Here is a 24,260-nt window from a genome sequence, read left to right as displayed (position 1 = left end):
AAAGCGGGAAAAATTTTAACCACAAAATGACAAGTGTCATTCCTGGTTTCGCCTTTAGTATAAGTTATAGAATATATGTAAAAAATTTAATTGAGTAATATTGGATTAAATATGTTGTTAAAATGGAAATGACTATTATTATAAGTTATAAAATATATAGATGTCATTAGAATATGGCAAAAAAATTAAAAAGGAAAGGAAAAAAAAAAGCGGGAAAATTTTTAACCACAAAATGACAAGTGTCATTTTAGATTTGCTTTTAGTATAGGTTAATTGATTGATTGATTGATATTTATAAATCTTATGAAAGACAATAATTTTTTGTATAGTGATTGGGCTTTTTCATATTGTCCCCTTCAAATTTAGTGGTGGCATGGTCCGCATGGAACGTGATCATGAAAATTAGAGCTAAATGAGGTTGACATTGGGGAAAAGGGTAAAATAAAGAAAGTCATGCCTCGACATTTTTCTTTCTCTTGATTTTTCTTGATGATTCTGCAACATTTATCTAATGTATCCGCAATATTTACTAACAATCTAACATGCCTATATGCTTCTCGTCCTCCAAAAAAAAAATTAAAAAAAAATCTATATATTTTAATAGTCACTTAAATTAAGGGTTTAAAACGGTTCAATTCTTTTTCGGGTCCAGTTTAGAATGACTTTCGGGTTAGATTCAATTTCGGGTTAAAAACGGTTCAGTTTTATTTCAGTTCGGTTTAAAACTGGTTTGGTTTCGATACAGTTTAACATTATTCGGATCGGTTCGGTTTCAGGCTTATTAGAAAACGGTTCGGACCGATTTTCGATTTGAAAAAAACAGTTTTTAAACGGTTCGGTTTTGGGGACCTAAGCGATTTTGGTAAATTTGACAGTGCTACTTGCTAGTGCTTTTAATGTAAAAGGTGCAAGCTAAGTGCAACAACCAACACAAGGCTATACTTGTTTATTTATTTATTTATATATTTTTTTTGGCTACCATTTTTTTTTTTTTTTTTTAACGAGAAAGTCCCAACTAAACGCTACATTAAGAATGGTGCCTTAATATTTTACTAACAGAATTTGCTTAAACTAAAGTTACTTTATCAAGTATTACTAGTTAAACCGAACCGTTTAAAAACTGATTTTTCAAATCGAAAATCGGTCCGAACCGTTTTCTAATAAGCCTGAAATCGAACGGATCCGAATAATGTTAAATTGTATCGAAATCAAACCAGTTCTAAACCGAACTGAAATAAAACTGAACCGTTTTTAACCCAAAATTGATTCTAACCCGAAAGCCATTCTAAACTGGACCGAAAAAGAATTGAACCGTTTTAAACCCAAAACCGTGTGAATCGAGATAAAAACTGTTTACATTATTGAGTCGTTAACAAACCGCAACTTGTCTGCACTGAACCGTTTACTACCTGACTGAATTAAAACTGCTCGAGAATAAAGCGAAGCAAAACCGACCTGTAAGACACTTAAACCGATTAAAACCAAAACGTTTTCAAACCGAACGGATTTCAAACCAAACCAAAATCCAACTGTCACACCGTTTTGAAAGTACTACGAGTAGCAAGAAATGTTCGGTTGAAGCAAGAAATGTTCCAACTTTATCCATCGGTTTGACCTCCCTTGTCCCCGACCAAAATGTATGTGATTAATTTTCTTTCACCCATTCAAAAGTCATTGTCAGAACTCAGAAGTCTTTGAATCCAAAGTCCAACTTCCTTAATACTTCCCCAAATAGTCAAGACCCAACTACCCACATTTAACCACAATCAATGCCTAGCTCACCCCTCCAAACTTAGTAGTACCTCGTTTATCTACCTCTAGTCTCTAACTAGTGCTTTTAATGTACAAGATTTTTTTTAAGAAAACCGTGTAATCGGAAAGATTAGGTTTGTCTTCTCTTAATACTAAAACCTAAACTATCGAATAAGAGAGCAATTTCTTGATGGGTGTATGTAAGATGACTAAACGAGACTACATAATCTACAACAATTTCTATGTAAATAACTAAATATGCTTAGATTATATTGTACGTTTTAAGTTCAACCAAACCTTTTTTTTTAAAAAAAATATATTACTCTCTTTATTTTTTTTTTTAAATGTAATAATTTGACTTTTACACTTACTTTAAGTTCGATTTTTTTATTTACTAATGTTAAAAAATGTTATCATGTAATATATTGAAGGATTAGATACAAGTAGATAAATTATCATGATATTAACATCTTGTAATTTATTTTAATAGACAATATTGAAGATATAGACAAAATTGTGTACTATACTATAGAGTACAATTAAATGTGTTTGGTCAAAGTGTTGTAATTTATAAAACAGAGAAAATATAATTTTCTTTTTGGTACGAACAAAGAGAGCATAAAGGGGTATACCCTTTTCCATCCATATAAATTTACACAAGAATATTTGTAACACACATTGAGTTTACATCAAGCAAACAAAATTACACTAGAAAATTTCTCTAGAGAAGCTAGATGAGGTTATTCCACCCTAAGAAACCACACTTTTTTCAGCCTCTCATTCCCGGTTTTCTTTCTAATTTTGTAAGTCCGCCTTAAACTATACTCCGTCCTAATCTAAATTTCACTATCAACGTGACAACTATTTCTCATGTCGTATAAACGGGGTGTAATAATTTTCATTCTTTTACAAATTTTGTCCTAATCTAAAAGAAATAATTTAATAAACGTAGTATGCTAATTTTGCTAAGTAATATTTTATTTTACCTTTGCATGCAGTCAATACCGAAGTCATTTTACAAATATCTTGGTTTAGGAGCAGAAATTGGAGAGAAAATGGCCTTATTAAGAGACAAAAATAAGAAAATTTGGGATGTTAAAATTGAGTTAATTAATAATAAGGTGCAATTCAAAGATGGATGGGAGAAATTTTGCAATGACCATGATTTGCAAATTGGTGATTTTTTGGTGTTTATGCATCAAGGTTACTGGGTTTTCGATGTTTTCGTCTTTGATTCTACGGCTTGTGAGCGCGAATTTGCAACAATTGATGACGAATCTAATCAATTTAACTATGTAATAGTACAAGCTTTAAGCTCTTGTGGCTCGAGAAATAATTCTGGTGCCACTCTTAATGAAGCCAAAGGTATGTGTTTAGTGTTTAATGTTTATGTTCAGTTTTTATTGTGAAATAAGTAACGGACGGATAAAACTGGAAGAACTTTTAGAAACGAATGAGTTTATAAAAAGATAATACAAAGTACGAGTAATTTATTTATTTTTGGTTATATGTTAAGTTAGATTATTACCAATTTCTATGCAGATGTGCATGTAGGGTTGTCAAGGGAGGTGAATAACAACGTTTTAGAGCAAAGAAATATGGGATCTAGACCAAGTACTTTTGTTCTACAGAATTGCAGCTACGAGTCAGTTGCACTAGTAAGATGTCTAATAACGATTTATTACTTAATTCTCCTTACTCTCTCCGTTCGTTAAAGATTATGTATATAGGTGTAATAATTTCTGATGATTATATGGTAGTCATCCTTAAAACGATTATCATTATACTAATTTTTTATTGGCTGATTTGGATTCATTTTTTAATGTCAAAATTAATTATAAATCATCTATCTAATTTTTAAAATACATTTATTAATTTTGAAATAATATTTTTATAATTTTCCTTAGTTTTTTTTTATTATTACTGAAATTAAAAAATAATTCATAAATTAACCATAAAAATATTAAAAAATAAATTTTAAAAATTAAAAATATTTATAATTAATTTTGACATAAAAAATTAATGAAAAATCAGTCAATAAAAAATCAGTATAATAATACCATAGAATTTTTAAATAATTTGTACTATCATTTAAAAAATGATATTACAAATTATTTAAAAATTAAATAATTTAAAAAATGATTGTACAAATTATTTAAAAATTAATGAAAAAGTAGTTTTTTTTTTTTGGCGGGATAGTTATTTTAAAGATGAATACCATAGAATTTTTAAATAATTTGTACTATCTTCTTTTTTCTTTTTTTTTTTTTAAGCAAAAGAAATAAATGATGCTAAAACTCTCTGTGTAACATTTATTTTCCTTTGCATGCAGTCAATCCCGAAGCCAATAAATCTTGGTGTAGGATCAGAAATTGAAGAGGATAAGATGATCTTATTAAGAGATAAGAGCAAGAAAATTTGGGATGTGAATATCGAGTTAAGTAAAAATAAGGTTCAATTCAAAGATGGGTGGGAGAAATTTTGCCAAGACCATAATTTGCAAATTGGTGATTTCTTGGAGTTAAAATATCAAGGTTACTTGGTTTTCGACGTTTCTGTTATTGTTGATCCTACTGCTCGTAAGCACGAATTTTCAACGCTTGATAAAACTTTTATTTTTTTATGGAAATTTTGTTAACAGCTACTATTTATTTATTTTTTTTTTTTTTTGAAAAACTACCATAAAAATACAAAAACTTTGAATAGCACTACCACATGTTTTTCCGGCAAAAATCTCTGTTTTAGGGCGTATTTTTAAAAATTTTCTACCAAAAACCCCAAATTAACCTAAATTAGGTAATACACATCAATTGCCCTAAATTTTTACCCAATTTTGCGAAACCCTCAATTCAATTTTTTGGTTATGACCCCTAATTTTAATATTCAATTAAGAAATTAAAACATTTACTATGTAGAATTAATGACAGTTTACATGTAATTACATTCGGCTATAGAATTCCCTTGTTATCAATTCTCTACCGCAATTGATTGAAACCTTATAAAATGAGCTTTCTCAGCCGGAGATTCTTGCCGAAAATTAATTGTGGTAGTGCTACCCAAAGTTTTTGTAATAGTTTTTTTTTTTATATATATATTTTACCTTTTTTGTTAGACAGTTACTATTTAAATAGAAATAACTTTTAGAAATGAAATAAGGAGCATATAATATATAACGGAGAAAATATTTTGTTATATGTCGATTTTATTAGCAATTCATATGCAGATGTCGATGAAAGGTTATCAAATAGAACGGAGAACAACAAGGTTCAAGAGCAGAAAAATATTGGTTTTGATCCAACCGGGCATCCTTATTGTACTTTTGTTTTGATGAATCATAGCTACAAGTCAGCTCAGCTGGTAAGTATACTTTAATTGTATGTATAAATAAACACGTAGGTGTCATATTATCGTGTTAGATTACCATAGATGGGTACTTAACATACTTCCTCCATTTGAAGTTTTCTTGTATAGTTTGATCAAACTATACCTAAGGGCTTGTTCACTTCAGCTTGATTTCAGTTCAGTTCAGCTCATTTCAGCTCCAATCGGTTCAGTTCAATTTAGCTTCTAATTTCCTTCTCTCATAAAATATTCGTTTCAACTAAGTTCAATTCAGTTCAGCTCAGTTTAGTAAATGTGAACATACACTAAGTCTCTAAACGGAGGAGGGTGTATATTAAAGGCGAAAAATCCTTGTATGAGTTAGTACTATATATATATATATATATATATATATATATATATATATATATATATTGCAAGAAAAAATGGTGTGATTATGGTAATTAATTATATATATAGTACTAACGAATATATATATTTGTGTCACCTATTATAATTATGGTGTGATTATGCAGTTCATTCCGTTGGAATTTGCAAGAAAAAATGGGCTAGACAAGAGGCAATACGTGGGGATAATAGATGAAAAAGGACGTAAATGGGTGCTACCTTTCAAATATACCAAGGGAAAGTATGCTTATATTGGAAAATTGCGAGGTTTATATGGTGCCAATGGCTTCAAAATTGGAGATTTTGTCATTCTTGAGCTCATTCAATCCGAGAAAGAACCTGTCATTAGATTTCATAATCTTCTAAGATGGTAATTAATTAAACTTTAATTTTTTTTTCTATCGTACATAATGTAATGTCAAATGGAGTAATTCTTATCATCTTAGAATGAGGTCACTTTTGTACTAGATTCTTAATTCTACCGCACGTGTTTTTTTTTTAGCTCACTTTGAAATTTTAAATTAGGTTTTCAATTTGGTGAGTAATCAAGCCTCATAATCAATCAAGTATGAGTCAGTTTTGTCAAATCTAATTGCACGTCATTTCATGAACTATTAGATTACACGTATAATGTTTAATTTATGGTATTATTCAATCAATAATCACTCTAAAATCTAATAAATCAAGCTCTTGCATGAAATTCCAAAACATCAACACAACTCTCCTTAGAAAAAACAACATACATGAACAAAACCACCCTAATATGGCTTAAACTAATGCAGGGTAAGGCAGAGTAGCAATGTGGTTATGAGCCACAGTTCCTATCCAAAGTTTACCATTAACCTCTCTAACTTCACTCACTAATTGCATCACAACACCTTGTTTATCTTCCAACACTTCAATGATCTTCCCATCCTCATTGAAAAGCGAAATCACGGTGTACATCTTCATCCCCATTAGCCTAGCCAAGATCTTCAAGGGTAATGGCAGCCGAAAATACATTCGTCTTAGCCACGGGTTGTTGATCATCACCTCTTGTGGTGCTGTCCTACAACAATCTATAGCTACCCAAAATTCGCCCTTTTCGTTTAGTCTTACGTTGTCTGGAAACCCTGGCAAGTTTGCTACCACCTCTACTTGTCCTGTTTTTGAACCTTCAAGCCACAACTTCATAAGCCTGTGTTACATGTAACAAGTTTCTTAGCATCACTCGTCGAAAATATTGTACTAAAATACTAATCACTCGTCATATGAGTTATGATCTAAAAATTATCTAGGCCATGTTTAGAAAATTGAGTTAAAATATCTTAAAATGGTTATTATTTTTGTGACGGTCCAAATAGAAATATGGTTTATTATTCAGAGATTAGCGAAGTGTATCTATTACCAGTAAAAAAACAAAAAAAAAGCATGTTATTAGAGTGAAAGGAGTATGATTATAACCTGCAATTAGTAGTTTCAGTGAAGAGGAGAAAAGTTTGATCTTTTGATAATTGAACTCCATTAGGAAAAGCCAAGCCATCCAATACAACATGTGTTTCTTTGGTAGATGGATCATATCTTAGAAGCCTACCTGTGGCTTCTCCCTCTAATAATATCAAGAAGTGGTGCCTGTAACAACCCAAAATCGTGTAAGTTATTTTGAAACGGGGAAAGTAACTTAAAATAGGTGACAGATCTTGTAATATAGATTACGAGTTACAACACATAAAAGTAGTGATAAATACATCTCCAAGACAAATTTTAAGTGGTTTTCGACGTATTTAGGAACATTTTGAATTATCTATACAAAAGGAAGAAAATGTACTTACACTCTATTGTATCTCTTGCTAGTATCAGTGAAGAAAATTGAGCCATTTTTGTGAATATCAAGATCATTTGCAAAAAGTATGGGATCTCCATCAACATGGGTTGCCAAAGGAGTAGCAAGACCACCTTCAGGCCCAACAACAAGAAGCCCATAATATGCATCAGCAATGTACAAATTTCCTGTTTTTTGATCGAACCTAAGGCCCAATGGGCGCCCACATAATTGCTCAAACTTCCATTGCTTTGCTGTTGTTGAGTCAACTCCTTTCCCACATAATTTCATTGACCTTTCAAAATGCATTAGCAGAATTTAAGTAATCTCAACAATTACATTAAATGAAGTGATTTAAAATCTTTGAAAATAGTTAAAGTATCATAATGTAAACCGATATGGTTTTTCGAGTAAAGAAAAACACATTTATTATTAGATTGTCTTCTCTCGAGACTGAAACCTAACTTATTGTAAACCGATATAATTACCGAAAACTAACCAGGTTGATGTCACAGTCGCAAATGTTTCCCACCCAATTTTCTCACCCATCCATCTTACAACTCGACCATCTGCCAATCCGGTATATGGGCCTCGGCCCAATTTATCAAACTCCAATGATTCTGGGCCAAAAACTTGATCAACAAACTCCAATTTACCGTGTTGGCCCAATCGACTTTGGTTGTCTCTAGGCCAATTTTTCATAACTTCATTGTAAGGTGCAATTTGATTCTTAATAGGCTTGAACTCATACCCTCCCAAAGGACCCAATTCAAATGGATCCATTATAATAAACCCTAATACAACAACTAACACAAGAAGATAAGGGTGTTGCAACAAAGCCTCATCTTTAATTGCATTTTTCTTCTCCATTTTTGTTAATCTTGACAATTATTTTGGCTTCTAGAAGGAAAATGAAGGATGAAAAAGATAGATGTTATGCAAAAAAGAAGGTGAGAAGTTCAAGCTCCTTTTGGTAGGATTTAGAAGAAGAGCATGTATTACTTGTGATAAAGTTTTATAGTTGGTTTTGGTTGAGGGTAAGTTTGTTCTTTTGATCTGTTGGCCAATGACATTTGTACTGTTTATAGAAACTACATATGAAATGAAAAGGACAATATCAAAAGTTTTGAATATTGTGTGATATAACCCATAAATGATTGTTTACTTTACATATATAAGAGCTTGTTTAGTTGTTTTAGTACCACTTATTAAAACATACTTGAAAATAGAGAAGATCAAACCAAATTTTGTCATGAATTTAAGTCCCACTTGTATAATTGTTTGATAGACTCATATAGAAGTTTGTTTGGGCTCTTTCCATGCTAAAAGTACATAATGCATGATAATACATTAATACAACATATATGTATCTTTCTAGCTTTATTATGTTTATCTACTTTAAAAGAAATTTGTTTTGGCTCTTTTAGATAGTAAGTTCACTTATTTACTAAAAACATAAAGAAAGATGTGAAAGATTACCTCAAAACTAATTTTGAAATGTCAAGCAAGTCACCCTTTGTATGATGTCCAATTTAATTGGCAATTTATTGTGTTCATCTATTGCCAATTTATGTTTGCATCCATCTATTGCCAATTTATTGTGTTCATCCATGTACAAGCTTGATGGAAATGGAATCTCGTTAAATATCATAGGAGTAATATTTCGACAATAATTACTCCGTATTTAATTTTATGGGAGATCTTTTTAGATTCGTATGTTTTGAATTTCCGAATATATAATGGTGTTTTTTTTTTGTATTGAGACATTGTTTTATTACAACACTGCATTAGTTACTCCATACAAACAATGCAAGATTCCAAACATCATGACACTTAAAAACTAAAAAGAATAAAAGGGAGTACCACGTACAACTCTACAAGGATCGCATTAGCACAAAGTGTTAGGTATTGGCGCATAACTGCTATTTACATGGCAAGTAAATAGCAGCTACAAGACAAAAGAGTAGTGAATTTTTATTTTTTCTAGTGTTACCTATAATGACTATAAATAGTACCAATAATTAAAACAACTTATACTCTAGTAGTATAAAATACATGTATAATAGTACATTAAAAAAAACCACGGTAAGTATAATAGTAAATTAAAAATACCATTGTACCAACAAAAATCACAAAAATTAAGTGAATTTACTAGCTAGCCCTCCTATATGCATCTCAAACAAATAATAGCTATGCACCTAGTTGCACTTAATTAGCACGAAGCAATATGAATTTAAGGCATAGTTTTGTGCACTATAAATGCTAAAAAAATGTTCCAATCTTATTATTTTTTTTTAAAAAAAGAAATGGTCCAAAAAAGAAATGGTCCAATACATTTGAGTGATTTCGATGGATATGGCTAAAAGAACTAAAATTTCCTCAATTGCTATGCTTTTTATCAAAATTAGGGCAGTAACGCAGACGATGGGTGTGTCATAGCTAGTTATATCTGGAATCTCTTTCGGTTGGCCTTACATCACAAATTTAGTTATAGGCAATATTATTAATGAGAGAAAATACGTGAACACATGTATTTAGGGGTATAAATATTCACACGCTATTCTTAAGAGTAAAAAAAGGTAATTATCGTTAATGAAGGCAATTAAGTAAATAAATATTTTAGATGGTATAATTATCCAAACACTATTTATTTAAAAAGATTGTACATATTAATGAGGGAGAATTTATAAATACACATTTTGAAGGGTATAATTGACATCACACTAATTTTAAGAGTAATCTTGTACTTTTTATAAGGTAGAGAGATAGAGAGTCCTACATACCGTCCACGTCTTCCAACCTCTTTATATATATATATATATATATATATGTATGAATTATTAGTAGTTTTACCTTACATAAAACCGATAATTAGCGGTTTTACGGTAATTTGTTTTACTCATATAAACCGCTAATTGAATTAGCGGTTATAAGGTAAAATCGATAATTCATTTAGCGGTTTTGTACACATCCCAAAAATAAAATCATTAGTATGTAGGGATTTTTTTTTTTATATAAAAGTGTGTAATTATGGAATTTTAATTTCTTTTAAAAATTTCATGAAAATCACTCAATCTATTTGATTGTTTTGAAAGGTGTATAAAAAAACGTAGACAGGATACCTCAAAGTGAATAATTTATCAAGAGATGATACTAATAAAAATCTTACTTACGCTAATTATTAGTCAATCCTTTTCTTGGTAAAAGGACTAAAAAATTTCTTGTCTTCATACTTAAGTAGAACTCCGTATAATCTTTGTTTAATCACATGTAAGGTTCTGTTCACATTTACTGAAATGAACTGAACTAAACTGAACTGAACTGAATAGAGTTGAAATGAACATTTTATGAGAGAAGAAAATTAGGAGCTGAACTGAACTGAAATAAACTAAACTGACTGGAGCTGAACTGAACTAAACTGATTAGAGCTGAACTGAAGTGAAATGAATTGAAATTAAGCTGAAGTGAATAGGCCCTAAATGTATTCAATTGAAAAATGTAAAATTTTGTGTGCCTAAAATTATGTTTTTGATATGTAATTTAAGCATATAAATTAATCATGTTCATATCAAAACCTTTGAAATGCTCTTCGGTGTGGCTAGAAATAGATGCATCCAAAGATTTGATTTTCATTTGACTTTTTTTTGGGTGGATTTGAAGATTTTGAAATGAGAAAAAGATATCAAATAAGCAAGAAAATACCACTGTCACGGTTCGGGAGTTTGGACCCCAAAACGCGCAGCGCGCTCTAGCCTTTGGCGGCTAAAACGCTAGCCTTGAGCGGAAGAGGGGCTTATAAGCACAAAACAACACAAGCGGGAAAATTAAATAAAGGAGCACTCACGCCTATTTGGCGACGGAGTGCAGGTGGTAGGGGCTTGAGATGGTTGATACTTCAAGGCGAGCACAAGCGGGTTCGAACCACGATCTCTTAGTGCGTCAAGTTGGTTTGGAGGAGAGCTAATATGCAAGTAAGACACAATATCTATAAAGGTCTAACAACAAACAAGCATAAAAGCAAAGCAACACTTGGTTCAATTCAGTAAAAACAAGTTCAATTCAATAAAAATAAGTTCAATTCAATTCAACTCCAATTAGTTCAGTTCATTTCAGCTCAATTCAGTAAATGAGAACAGACCTTAAATTATAATAGACCTTTTGTAGGTGAAATTTTCAAAATTACGTTCCGTTGATCACTTCACCTTATTTTTGCTGAACTGAAATTATTTTTACTGAACTAATATTATTTTTGCTAAATTTAAATTATTTTAACTAAACAGAAACTAATTTTACTAAACTAAAATTATTTTTGCTGAACTAAAATTATTTTTTTTTATTGATTTTTTATTACATTTATTCTTTAAGTTTACTGATTTTTACTAAATTGAAATTAATTTTATGATTCGAAATTATTTTTGCTGAACTGAATTTATTTTTACTGAACTGAAATTAATTTTGCTGATATGAAAGTATTTTGTACTAAATATTATTAATTTATGGTGAAGTGAACAGGGTCTTATTTTACAATTTGGCCCTATTCACTTCACCTTAAAAAAAATTAAGTTAAAATAATTTCAGTTCAGTAAAAATTATTTCAGTTTAGTAAAAATAATTTCAGCTCAGTAAAAATAATTTCAGTTCAATAAAAATAAGTTCAATTCAGTAAAATTCAACAGTAATAACTTATAAAGAAGAGATATAATAGAAAATCAGTAAAAAAAATAATAATTTACCTTTAGCAAAAAATAATTTTGGTTCAGCAAAAATCATTTTAGTTCAGTAAAAATAATTTAAGTTCAATAAAAATAATTTAAGTTTAGTAAAATTAATTTCAATTCAGCAAAAATAAGGTAAAGTGAACAGGGCCTTTGAGTAAAACTATCTAGATCCTTTTTAAACAACACACATATAATTGAGATATTGTTAAATTATATATACATCCAGGTGCATGGTAAATCCAATGGTATATGTTTTCTCACTTGATGATAAAATAAGCAATAATCATCAAAAGGAGCAAACAATACCCTTGACCATGCACCATACACCTGGTTGTACATAACAATTTCTACGTGTAATTCAAGTTCTTTTCATTTTCTATCACGGTGTCCGACAACCATAATAGATCAATATTTTTTTAATTTCCAACCATGAAGTATAAGTTTTTTAACACCTTAAACAAAATTTACTAGATTTAGGACTTTATGTACCTTTTTTTTTTTGGACAGAAACTGTACGCAGCATTTTATTACTCAACCAAGAGGTTTAATAAAATATTCTAAGATCATCCATACATTTTTACAATTATGTATATGAAGTATAATATCATTGGTTGCTTAAAAATAACCTAGTCTCACTCATTTTTACTTAATTTTTTTATTGACTTTTTACATAATTATTTCTACTTAATTTTACTTCCTCCCTATTTTCTTTACTGTAATACAACGTTATAGTAACCAAATAACCATTATAGCATATAGCATGCATTGAAAATGCATTGTTCGTATAGGATAAATTTTAAAAGGGCTATACATTTGACTAAAATAAACTGCTTCCATAACTTATGCATGACCATGCTTCATCAAACCACCATTTCTCATGTAATCAGACCATTCGATATTGTTAATTTTTCTCAACTTTGTCTTCATTGGTGTTAGCATATGGTTGATTTTATCTATCTTCCACAGCGAATACAGTGGGGTTAGAGCGTCGTCACTATGTTCCAACCTCTACCATCAATGAACCATCAACACAAGGGGACCTATGGTTGCAGGGTCGTAAAAGTTTGGATCCACCATATAGTCGATGGGATATGCATAAAATTTTTGTACGTTTAACCCGTGTAACATGTTATTCTTAAGCATATTATATATGCAAGGGAAATGAAGACTTCAAATTACCCGATGTTGCATGTGATACATTAAATCCTGATATCGAGTTTACATCCTTCATCTAACATTCAAAATGCATAATCCATTATTAAGGAACAATAGCTAACTATGCATTTTGGATGGTAGATGAAGGATATAAACTCGATACCAAGATTTAATGTATCACATGCATCATCAGGTAATTTGAAGTCTTCATTTCCCTTGCATATATAATATGCTTAACAATGACATGTTACGCGGGTTAATTAAACGTACAAAACTTTATGCATATCTCATTGACTATGGTGGATCCAAACTTTTATTTTGCAACCATGGGGCCCATTGAGTTAATGGTTCATTGATGCTGGAGGTTGAAACGTAGTGACAACGCTCTCGCACCACCGTATTCGCCACCGAAGATAGATAACATCAACATGCTAACACCAATGAAGTCAAAGTTGAGGAAATTAACAATAACAATTGGCCAAATTATATGGGAAATTGTGATTTAGGTGAAACACGATCATGCAAAAGATATGGTAACAATTTGTTTACGTAAAATGAATAGTCCTTTAAACTAGAATGAAATTGATATAATAAAGTGTGATGAGAGACTAGCAAGGGAGACAACAAAAATTGAGGATTTTTATCCTAATTTTAACTCCATTGCGAAGTCATTTTTGCCAAATTCCAATCTTTTTGTGACCACGTTATTTTCAATTCAACCAATGATACAAGTTATTGTTAATAAATTATACTTAGTACAAATAAAATTGTCCATGTAATTGTAAACATAAATTGAAGAATCAAGCGTTCAGAAGTAAGGGTATACAGGGTATATATTTGTGGTGTAAACAAAAATTCCCTATATATTCTTACCTTTTAGCACTTGATTCTTTAGTTTATATTTCTAATTACATGGGCAAATTTGTGTCCAACTCTTATAAATGGTGCAACATTAAAATAACAGAATTATCAATGAATGGACTCTGAATATTTATAAGTTTTTGACCAAAATTGTTGATATTGTTATTACTCCCTAATGCACAATTCTAGTAAGACATCACTAAATTATTATAAAAAAAAAAAAAAAAAAAAAAAAAAAAAAAAAAAAAAAAATCACATTGATTCTAGTTCATGACATCTTAAAACTTGCAATCTTAAAATAAAAGTAAGTAACCCTAAGTGCAATTTTTAAAAATAATATATAGATATGTATCAAACAATAGATATATATGTTGCACAAGGCTTAAACAAGTCACCATTAAATATTTAAATGATAATTAATTAAGGATGTATTATGTTTCATTGTAATAAAATTATATTTCATTACCTATATCAGTGACATCTTTTCCCAGTGAAGAAGAAGCAACACCATCCATCACACTACGATCTTTGATGGATAATCCTTCCATTTTTAATTTGCATCTGTCTAGTTTAATCGTGAAAAATGAAAGCATGAATTAGAAAGCTACAAATAAAAATAGATGCAAAAATAGATCAAAATGTCAATCAAAAATACTTTCTATGATCTCCGATTTTAATTATTAATGATAATAAGGTTAATTAATGATAGAATAAATAAGGTTTTTTTTTTAAGAAAAAAACGTATATAGTAGAGATAGTCAGGATTTTACGGTTATTATATATGACCGTTAAGTAGGTTAATGTTGTTGCTCCGTACTAATTTTAACCTTAGTTTACAAGAAAAAAAATATTATTTTTTTGTCCAATATCACTATAAAAACAAAAAAAAAAATTAAAATTAAAATGTAATATTTACTCATTTTATGAGCACATTCAAGATTTAACCAGGCGAAACTAAATAAATTAATTAAAATCATATGTAGAAAAATGGATTAATTGATTTATTATACTAAAGTCTAATCGAAAATTACATAATTAAATAATTTAATTTGAGGAGGGAAAAAGAGTAATTTGATAATAATTCAATCAAATATATAAATTGATAAGTTTATCGCATCAAACATTTATTTATATATGATGATTGTATATAACAAAATACAAACTGAAACATTAAAAGGTATACATATATAAGAATGCATACCTGATTAAAAAAAGCATTTATCCAGCGAGAAAATAAAGGGCATCTAATTTGCCAAAATAAAGTTTTGTCCAAGGATGTCCATTAGAGTGACCCATTCTAAAGATAATTTTTTTAAAAAAAAACAGATAAATCTTTTTTTTTTTTTTTAGAGGGGAGAAAAAGGGTAAATCTTTGAAAGTCTTAAAGTGAGGAGGAAGAAGAAAAGGTTATGAAAAGGAGGAGGAGAGAAGAAGATGATTTGTTTTGATGCAATAGTATGGCAATTAGAAGAACTATTTATAATGAATAACTAAAATTAGGGTTTACTTGTTGACAACCTAAGGTGGCTTAGTGAGTTCTAATGGATAGGATTAAACCACCTATGTGTAAAATGAAAAATGACATTCCACATCAATCTTACATAGTTTTATTAAGAAAAAAAAAAAACTCTGTAATAAAATTTATTTATTAATTATTAAAAATAATATCCCTTCCTTCTATATGTGGTTGATTCTTTTGGATAACAAAAATAAATGTGTTCCCACTGGATAAGATATGAAATCAAACCCATAAGGTAAAAAATGATACACTAGGATGTACCAAATCTTTAAATAATGGCAATAATAATAATGCAATCAACATAGAATAATAAACATATACTCCCTTAGTTTCATAAAATTCTACTGATTTCTTCCAAATCAAAAATATTCTGGTCTATCGATTTACGTATATACGTAGTAGTAGTAGTGTATATATATATATCAGAGCTTTTTTGGTGCAGCAGGCCACACCGTGTGGCCTGCTGCCAAGTCAGTAAAAATAACGGAGTCTGACGTGCATATAATGGGGTTACTATTCACGCGCATAACGGGGTTACTGGTTTTGTCAGGGTTACTTGTATTTTTCAGGGGTTACTTGTATTTTTTTTTTCCAGGAGTTACTTGTATTTTTTTTTTCAGGGGTTACTTGTATTTTTTTTTTCAGGGGTTACTTGTATTTTTTTTTTTTAGGAGTTACTTGTATTTTTTTTTAAGGGGTTACTTGTATAGATTACTTATTCAAGGGTTACTTGTATTTTCAGGGGTTACTTGTTTATTTATTTATTTTGTAGTTACTTGTTTTTTTTTTTTTTTTTTTTTTTCAGAGGTTACTTGTATGGATTACTTATTCAAAGGTTACTTGTATTTTCAGGTGTTACTTGTATTTTTTTTCAGGAGTTACTTGTATTTTTTTTCAAGGGTTACTTTTTTTTTTTTTTTTTTTTTTTTTATAATTCAGGGGTTACTTATATGAGTTAATTCAAGGGTTATTACTTGTATGAGTTACTTATTCAAGGGTTACTTATTTGAGTTACTTCACAGGTTACTTGTATGAAATACTTATTCAATGATGACTTGTTACTTATTCAAGGGTTGCTTGTAGGCTCCATACCAAACCAGTAACACACTACAAGTAACCCCTAACCAAAACTAGTAACACCCTACAAGCTAAGTGAACCCTGACCAAACCAGTAACACCTTACAAGTAACCCTTGACCAAAACCAGTAACACTCTACAAGTAACCCCTGACCAAACCAGTAACACCCTACAAGTAACCTAACCCCTGATCAAAACCAGTAACACCCTACAAGTAACCCCTGATCAAAACCAGTAACACCCTACAAGTAACCCCTGACCAAACCAGTAACACCCTACATGTAAACCCTGACCAAACCAGTAACACCCTACAAGTAACCCCTGACCAAACTAGTAACACCCTATAATTTTTGACGTAGAATGTTTGATCTAATTAAGATTCCACGAAGAAAACGAGCTCAAATTTCTTTGATTCTCATCGATTTCACTAGTTCAAATGTTGTTGATGATCTTAAGGATAATTAATCACAATTTTTTACAACAATTTGACACCCAATTTCTACAATTTCGGGCTTTAAATTGCAGCAATTTAGCAAAGAGGAGAGAGAAAATGGGTAGAGTAGAGATATGGTTATTGGTGATGTGTGATTTGACTTGAAAAAAAAAAAGCTAAGAAAAGAGGAGAGAGAAATGGGTGGAGTAGAGATATTGTTGTTGGTGATGTATGATTTGGCTTGGAGAAGAAGCTAAGAAAAAAGGAGAGAGAAGAGTTGTAGTATTTAAAAAAACAAATAAAAAATAAAAATTGTGGCTGGCCACACGGTGTGGCCAGCCACATATAAAAATTTGTGTATATATATATATATATTGTAGAAATTTTAAATGTATGCGTTTCATCAATGTTACATAAATAATATAAACCGTTAGTTTAATCAAAATAATTTATACAAAAATGCATCATACATAGTTCATAAGTCATAACCCTACTCGATACCAGTCATACATTTACCTTTTCTGATCATTTGAGGATACGTGTCTTTAAACTATATTCCAATAATTCCCCGTTCACTTCACCTAATTTTTGCTGAATTGAATAATTAATTTTATTGAATTGAAATTATTTTGCTAAAATGAAATTATTTTTTTTATATTGATTTTAAGCTATTTTTTCTTCTAAAAAGAAGTGAAATTACTTTTAGTGAAATGAAATTATTTTTACTAAATAATTTTTTTTTTTTTTTAAGGTGAAGTAAATAGGCCTTAAAATAACGAAAAAAAAAAAAAAAAGCCCATTTAATTCGATCCGGGTCGGCCGGTCGGGCTAACGGGCCGTGCGGCGGTGCACCCATCTTTGTCACCACTTTTCTTTTCGCTAAAATCTCAGGACTCAGCAATCTGTGGGTCCCAATTACAAATTTTGCTGCTCCTGAATTAATTTTCTCTTAATTTCTTCAAAAATCAAATCTTTTCTATTATTTCATCCTCCATTAAAAATCTCCATTCTTTTCTTTTTCCACTAACATCTGTTTTATTTTTATTTTTTGAATTAAAGGTAAAGAAGGAGTCGGATCAATTAAGCTTCGAGGTCAGATTTTCATTCTTTATGATTTTAATTAAATTAAATTTCATATTTTTTGGTCACTTTTTTGTGTAAGAATTCTCTATCATATGATTGCTTTGTAATCTGGGTTTTGTATTTATTGTTTTTGTTTTTGTTTTTGTTTTGGTAATTATTCATATTATGTGGTAATTGCATCCTTAATTTGTATATGAACTAATTTTGTGTCAAATATATCTCAATTTTTGAGTGTGATAAGATTGCTTTTATTTTGGTTAAGGTGTTATTCTCATTAGAATGAATGATTGACTTAAATTTGAGCTCTCCTCCTTAAAACAAATAAAAGAAACCTATAATAAAATGAAAAAATTGTTACAATTGAGGAAGTGAGTCTAAATACCCAAATTGTTAGTCTAGTTTATGATGACCAGGAAAAGAATACATGGTATCTAACTATTTATTGGAAGTGTGAATGGAATAGGTGATGCTATAACTTAGTTGAAGAGCTGCTAATATGTAAGCTATCAATGCGAAAGAGAGTAATGCAGGGGTAATATTGCAATTCGAATGAGACTACATGATGTTATTATTAATCTATGTGTGATCAGATTGATATTTTATTGAATAAAGGAGGAGTTGGGAGAAGAGATGAAGGTGGGAGTAGAGACTGGAAGAGTTATGAGAAAATGTTTACTTGAATAGTTTAATTTATTGAACTTTAAAGTGAGACATATGAATAATCTCTATTGTCTGTGAGTACTACAAAGGATGTTTTGATTGTATATAGTTATTGATTAATATCTTGCTAAATTGTCCATTTCGGAAAGATATTAATCATTGACACGGGTGAGATTCGTGCTCCGTTTAACCTTTATCCTTCCCTATTTGAACCCAGCTTAATAGATTCTCCGTATCCAGATAAGGGTTTAATATCTTTATAGGTCTATGAGTTACGAGTCAAAGACATTAACTGATGTGAACTTTGTAGATACATTAATGGTTTTCTTCCTCCCGTATCTAATTCTATGCTTCCCGTGTCTAGCAGTGTTTGAGGTCAGATCATTAAATGAGATGGTAATATAACCATAATAGCCGCCCCCCCCCCCCCCCCTCTTTCCTAAAGGGGAGCTTGGGCTTGTGATGATTGGTTCATATGAAAAATTGCTTCTTATGTTCAAATTGTTTGATTGATATTTCAGCAATTCGCCATCTTTGATATGCCACGGCCCTCAAAATCATATTTTTTTTCTACAAGAGATGTTCCAGCTGACTATAGATCATTCTTTTTGCTCACTTTCTGAATTTAGTTATGTTCAAATTTATTTCTTGATTGATCATAAACAAAAGGCCGATCCCATTTATGGGATTAAAGCTATGATTGATTGAGATCATAAACATAAGGGACGAATCTAGTATGGAACCATCATTCAATTAGGACAAGTCCCTCCTCTCTGATTTTGAGAGTTAGGTTGCTTACCAACCCCCTTCCTCCCTCCTAGAGGGGAGGTTTAGCTTGGGATATAGAAATTAAGTTGCTTGTGCAGTGATATTTTACCATCTCTAAGACGCCACAGCCCTTTATTTTTCTACCAGAGATGTTTATGCTGGCTTTAGATTATTTATTTTGTTCGCTTTCTATTTTGCTTATGTTCATATATATTTTCTATATCGATCATAGACAAAAGTGGCAAATTCTTTTGTTTTTATTTATTTTATGTAACTTAGTTTGCATTGAGAAGGAAGAAAGAAAGATTCGAAACATTGAATGAAACTAATATCTTACTCTCTATGTATTCTCTTTACCAACACAATCTTTGTTACAGATAGCCTTCTGTGGTAATGGCTAAGCATGATGATAATGATGAACCTGAATGGATAAGAAGGATATTATCAGAAGGTGCTGTTCCTTTGCTCGAACCTGACAACTGTCCCAATGGTTGGGCTTCACCTTCCGGTGACATATTTAAGGTTAGGGGTCCAGAATACTTTACAACTAAAGTGAAAGTTCCCGCTGGGGAATACCTTTTGAAGCCTTTGGGCTTTGATTGGGTTAAAAGTTCTTCGAAGATTTCTGAAGTCTTAAAAGATCCAAATAATCGCATTAGAAAAGTACTTGACAATGAATTTCCAGAGGGAAACCGACCTTTTGTTTGGGCTTTTAATCTTCAACTCCCTAGTAAAGAGAACTACAGTGCTATTGCATATTTTGTGTCAACTGAACCATTCGTAGAAGGTTCTCTGATAGATCAATTCATTAAAGGGGGTGATGGACTTCGAAATTCAAGGCTTAAATTGATTGCAAATATTGTGAAAGGGCCTTGGCTTGTTAGGACAGCAGTTGGAGAACAGGCCATTTGCGTAATTGGACGAGCCCTTTCCTGCAAGTATTGTGTAGGAGAAAACTTCTTAGAAGTGGACATTGATGTTGGCTCTTCTGTAGTTGCTAATGCTATCGTTCATCTAGCCTTTGGTTATATAACATCACTAACAGTTGATTTAGCATTTCTTATTGAGAGCCAAACTGATACAGAGCTTCCTGAGAGAATCCTAGGGGCTTTTAGATTCTCTGAACTTAACCCTGATTCAGCACAGTCATTTGAAGCATCATCTGTTGCGATCCCTATTACTTCATCCACACCACCTGGTATAAGTTTCTGGAAGTCACTTGGACAAGGCTTCACCAATCTTCTTCATCCAGGTGCTAGTGAAGCTGGTGCAGTTGCTGACACTCAAGTGAATGGAACTTCAGATCATGCTGATAATGTTGAAAACACAAAAAATGCGTAAGTACATCCATTGCTTAATGTGAACACCTTATATTTTTGAAGTAAATTGATGAGTCTTTGTGAGACCTTACTTCCTCGCCGGGAAGGGGGGGGGGGGGGGTTAGAATTTTTTCTTATTTAATTAGCAGTTGTCCAGAATACTTGTGTCCTAGGATCAATATGATGACTGACTCCTTTACATATAACAAAAATTTCAACTTATTTTCTCTTCATTTTCCAGATTTTCAATGATGCTTGGTTCTGTATAAATTGTATGTTTTCAACAGAGAATCAGGACTTTCTGATTCTTTGTCACTTGTATTCATGCTCTTTCTGAGGCTGTTAGAATACTGGTTAAATTACAGTTAGCGTAGATTTTCCTTTTAAATGTTCACATTTCTTCTCACCAAAAGTATGTATGAGAATTAATGTGATGATAGTTTCAGTATATATTAAGATGTTCACTGGGTGAATTTATTGTCGTCTTCTCTAGAATAGAGTTCTGAATCTTCTGATATCTAACTGGAATTGATCAAAATACTATGCTATAATCTTAGTATCACAGCTATGAAGAGGGATACACTTGGTAATAACTTGAACACATCTTAGAGTTATGTAGATCATTTTGTACTAACTTTGTTATGTTCTTAACTTATATCTATATACTATAAAACACAATATTAGGTTGGAAACACTTTTTGATGATGAATATATAGAAACCATGTTATATTATTATCATGCAACCTACCCTGTGTATGACTGTATGGTAGTATTTCTATATGAAGAAAGGTTTCTATTTTGATTCTAAATATAAATGGAAGTATAATTTCATAACTAGGACCTATATTACTAATATATATGCACGTGATCCGTGCGTGAGATTTCATTTGAAACCAAATAATGGTATAATAGGCAGTTAAAAATTTGGACACCAGGTCCTTGTGAGTTAGCTTATACATATTACAAAAAAGATTTTCCAAGAGGCAAAGTTACATTCTGATGTTCAAGGGTATGCAGGTTATCGTAGTTTATGCTCCATAGAATGGATTAATGTGACCAATGAATTGATTTGCGACTAATTGAGTTTAATATAAACATAAGATAACCATCATTCAGAGCATGAAGGTACTGCTACTCTTCTTGTACTTTGTTCGTTAGGAGAGGAAATAGGGTACCATCAAACTGACATCTATGGCTTGAACCTTGTGTTAGTATATTATTCTTTCCAGAAAGCAATATTTTGTTTTTATTGATCATTGTTTTGTGCTAATTGACTATAATTCTGATTTTTGCTTCTCAATTGCATATAGAGGTAATATAATGCTGTACCATCTTGTTGAGACGCTTACATCTAAATTGTTGGTTGCAGATGAACCAGGTAGCTTCGGGGACTTCAAGCACATTATAATGCTCAGAACAGTAGTGAACGATTTGCATGATTGCAATAAGGATTCTACATTCTCGTTGTCATTGTTTGTTCTTCATGCTGATTCTTTTTCATAATTCTGTCACAACCTCCATGTCAGAATTCAGATTTCTTTCATTCATTTAGCCCAGTCTAGGATACAGCTATAGCTACAAATCTTTTATTGTTTGATTGTTATGTACAGTTTTAAACTCTAAACATGAATCTCAGTTTATTTGTATATTGCTTATACCAGGTTTCTTTTTAGATTGAATTCTCACTTGTTTTACACAGTTTACTGAATGGAAGGACTGAAGGTTGTTTAGGAGTTTCAAGTTTTCAACTGGCCGCCAGTTGGTTGTGATTTTCTTCTGACCGGTTATCGGCTTACAGTTCTTGGAGTGGACCGGGCCAGAAATTCCAACTCCCCACTTGATACAAAGAACGACGAGTGGAGATTGTAATAAGATGATGCTTTTCCAAAGTTGGAAAACATTGCATATAGTGAGAAATTTGTTTAGCCAAAGTTTTGTTTGCTAATAAAATGAACTTATTTTTCGTAATCTCAATGTTGTGATGAAATACGTACCGATATGAAAATGATTACAACAGATGAATAACAAATTTATGTATGGTAATGCTGCAATATTCAGCATATCTCATGATAGAATCATATAATATGGCCTTAATTGATCAAAATATGGATATTGGAACAAAAGAGAGATTATTTAAATCTTTCCAAATCTTACCAACACTCTGAATAGAGGAGAAATACGAAGTAAAGGCTAACTAGAATGTATAATTGTTCATCTGAGATTCTAAAGAGAATTACAAAAGTAAGCACAGCTTCAGCTTCGCTGAGATAGTTCATGCTTCTGAGTTACAGCAACTTCTGAATCTCATCCTGTGCAAGGAAAATGGTTGTGTCTAACAGAAAAGCGAACAAGAGATTTTTAAACCCTACACTTTCACGATTCATATCAAACCGTTCCAAAACAATGTGCTACTTAAGATCCCAAAGAAAGAGTACATTAGTATTATAGCCAAATTCCTTCAGAATGACCCCAAACAAGATGTAAGTATGAAAAAACCAGTTCGTTAAAGGTCAAAATTCCAACAAACCAAATATAATAAAATAAGAACTAACAAGTAATGCCATTCAGAGTTATATTCACCTGCAAGCCTAACTGCCCAACAGAGCAGTGTGAAGGTTGGTTCAATATAATGATAGAGATAGATTTGAGAAGTTAGGGTGATGAAGACAAAGAAACAACTCACAATCCAATAAACAACAAAGGATCCCATAAAAGATCACACAGATAAACTTGGACTCATTTGAAAAACTAGGCAGTGGCTAAGCAATAAAAATCCCCATTAAAACCTAATTACACATAACCAGACCAGATAATTTCATATGGTACACCAGAGTTAAGAGTTTGACCAAGAGATACCATTAAAATACTACCTTCGTTTCTTATTATGCGCAACAAATGGGTATTATTTGTGAGACATAAATTATTTCTTTGTTGCACATAATAAGAAACGGAGGTAGTATGTAATATTATGCAGATTAATTCCGAACATGGTCACAAACACTTATGACACAAGCTTGTCCTTAGGAGATATAGAAATCTGAACATCCCATTCATTACACTCAAAATGCAGTGGACTTAAAGAGTATTGTTAAGTTGAATTTCAGCCACAACTCAACTCAACAATCAGCCATGCCAATAAATATTTTTTCCTAATGTGATCCTTTTAAGCCTAGAAAAGAATGAATACATTTTAGAGAGAATCTTTCTCTTTATAAATAATTGATATAAAATAATCCACATGATATTAAGTTATTGACAGGACAAAAAGGCATCAAGGAATGGGGGTTGTTCTGCAAAACTTGTGCTCTACTTACGGTTCAACAAACTACTATGATTAAATGCTAACAAATGAACATGAACAGGTTAATTAAATATCAGCAAACTA

At 31.1% G+C, this 24,260-nt stretch overlaps 3 protein-coding genes across 4 annotated transcripts; 2 read left to right on the top strand and 1 right to left on the bottom strand.

Annotated features, from left to right (window-relative positions):
- The first annotated feature begins 2,439 nt into the window (after nt 1-2,439).
- Nucleotides 2,440-5,996, top strand: LOC145630397 (B3 domain-containing protein REM7-like). Its single transcript, XM_081682659.1, has 6 exons — nt 2,440-2,555; nt 2,751-3,117; nt 3,295-3,410; nt 4,085-4,331; nt 4,976-5,109; nt 5,610-5,996. The coding sequence occupies exons 1-6, from the start codon at nt 2,487-2,489 to the stop codon at nt 5,853-5,855; spliced, it is 1,179 nt and encodes a 392-aa protein (XP_081538785.1). The 5' UTR covers nt 2,440-2,486; the 3' UTR covers nt 5,856-5,996.
- A 253-nt stretch (nt 5,997-6,249) lies between these two features.
- On the bottom strand, nt 6,250-8,787 carry LOC145630396 (protein STRICTOSIDINE SYNTHASE-LIKE 13-like). Of its 2 annotated transcripts, XM_081682657.1 has the most exons (5): nt 8,762-8,787; nt 7,782-8,373; nt 7,293-7,577; nt 6,925-7,092; nt 6,250-6,658 (listed from the first exon to the last, which is right to left on the bottom strand). In XM_081682657.1, exons 2-5 carry the CDS (start codon nt 8,150-8,152, stop codon nt 6,250-6,252), a joined length of 1,233 nt encoding a protein of 410 aa, XP_081538783.1. In that variant the 5' UTR covers nt 8,153-8,373; nt 8,762-8,787. The 2 variants fall into 2 exon arrangements, with proteins under 2 accessions (XP_081538783.1, XP_081538784.1); XM_081682658.1 differs by lacking the exon at nt 8,762-8,787 and having other exon boundaries at nt 7,782-8,399.
- A 9,170-nt stretch (nt 8,788-17,957) lies between these two features.
- Nucleotides 17,958-22,554, top strand: LOC145630395 (protein ENHANCED DISEASE RESISTANCE 2-like). The gene is made up of 3 exons (XM_081682656.1): nt 17,958-18,137; nt 19,934-20,893; nt 22,245-22,554. Exons 2-3 carry the CDS (start codon nt 19,950-19,952, stop codon nt 22,246-22,248), a joined length of 948 nt encoding a protein of 315 aa, XP_081538782.1. The 5' UTR covers nt 17,958-18,137; nt 19,934-19,949; the 3' UTR covers nt 22,249-22,554.
- Nucleotides 22,555-24,260: the final 1,706 nt, after the last annotated feature.

Source organism: Chenopodium album, chromosome 5 (genome assembly GCF_948465745.1).
Source record: "Chenopodium album chromosome 5, dcCheAlbu1.1, whole genome shotgun sequence".
Classification (NCBI taxonomy): Eukaryota; Viridiplantae; Streptophyta; class Magnoliopsida; order Caryophyllales; family Amaranthaceae; genus Chenopodium; species Chenopodium album.
This window is presented reverse-complemented; position numbering and strand designations above follow the sequence as displayed.

Excerpts from the sequence above, each read along its gene's own strand:
- LOC145630397 (XM_081682659.1), top strand. The coding sequence starts at position 2,487 with ATGAGGTTATTCCACCCTAAGAAACCACACTTTTTTCAGCCTCTCATT. Across the intron at positions 2,556-2,750 it reads CCGGTTTTCTTTCTAATTTT|TCAATACCGAAGTCATTTTA; the intron begins GTAAGTCCGCCT and ends CTTTGCATGCAG. Across the intron at positions 5,110-5,609 it reads GCTACAAGTCAGCTCAGCTG|TTCATTCCGTTGGAATTTGC; the intron begins GTAAGTATACTT and ends GTGATTATGCAG.
- LOC145630396 (XM_081682657.1), bottom strand. The coding sequence starts at position 8,152 with ATGGAGAAGAAAAATGCAATTAAAGATGAGGCTTTGTTGCAACACCCT. Across the intron at positions 7,093-7,292 it reads AGCAAGAGATACAATAGAGT|GCACCACTTCTTGATATTAT; the intron begins GTAAGTACATTT and ends GGGTTGTTACAG. Across the intron at positions 6,659-6,924 it reads ACTGAAACTACTAATTGCAG|GCTTATGAAGTTGTGGCTTG; the intron begins GTTATAATCATA and ends CATGTAACACAG.
- LOC145630395 (XM_081682656.1), top strand. The coding sequence starts at position 19,950 with ATGGCTAAGCATGATGATAATGATGAACCTGAATGGATAAGAAGGATA.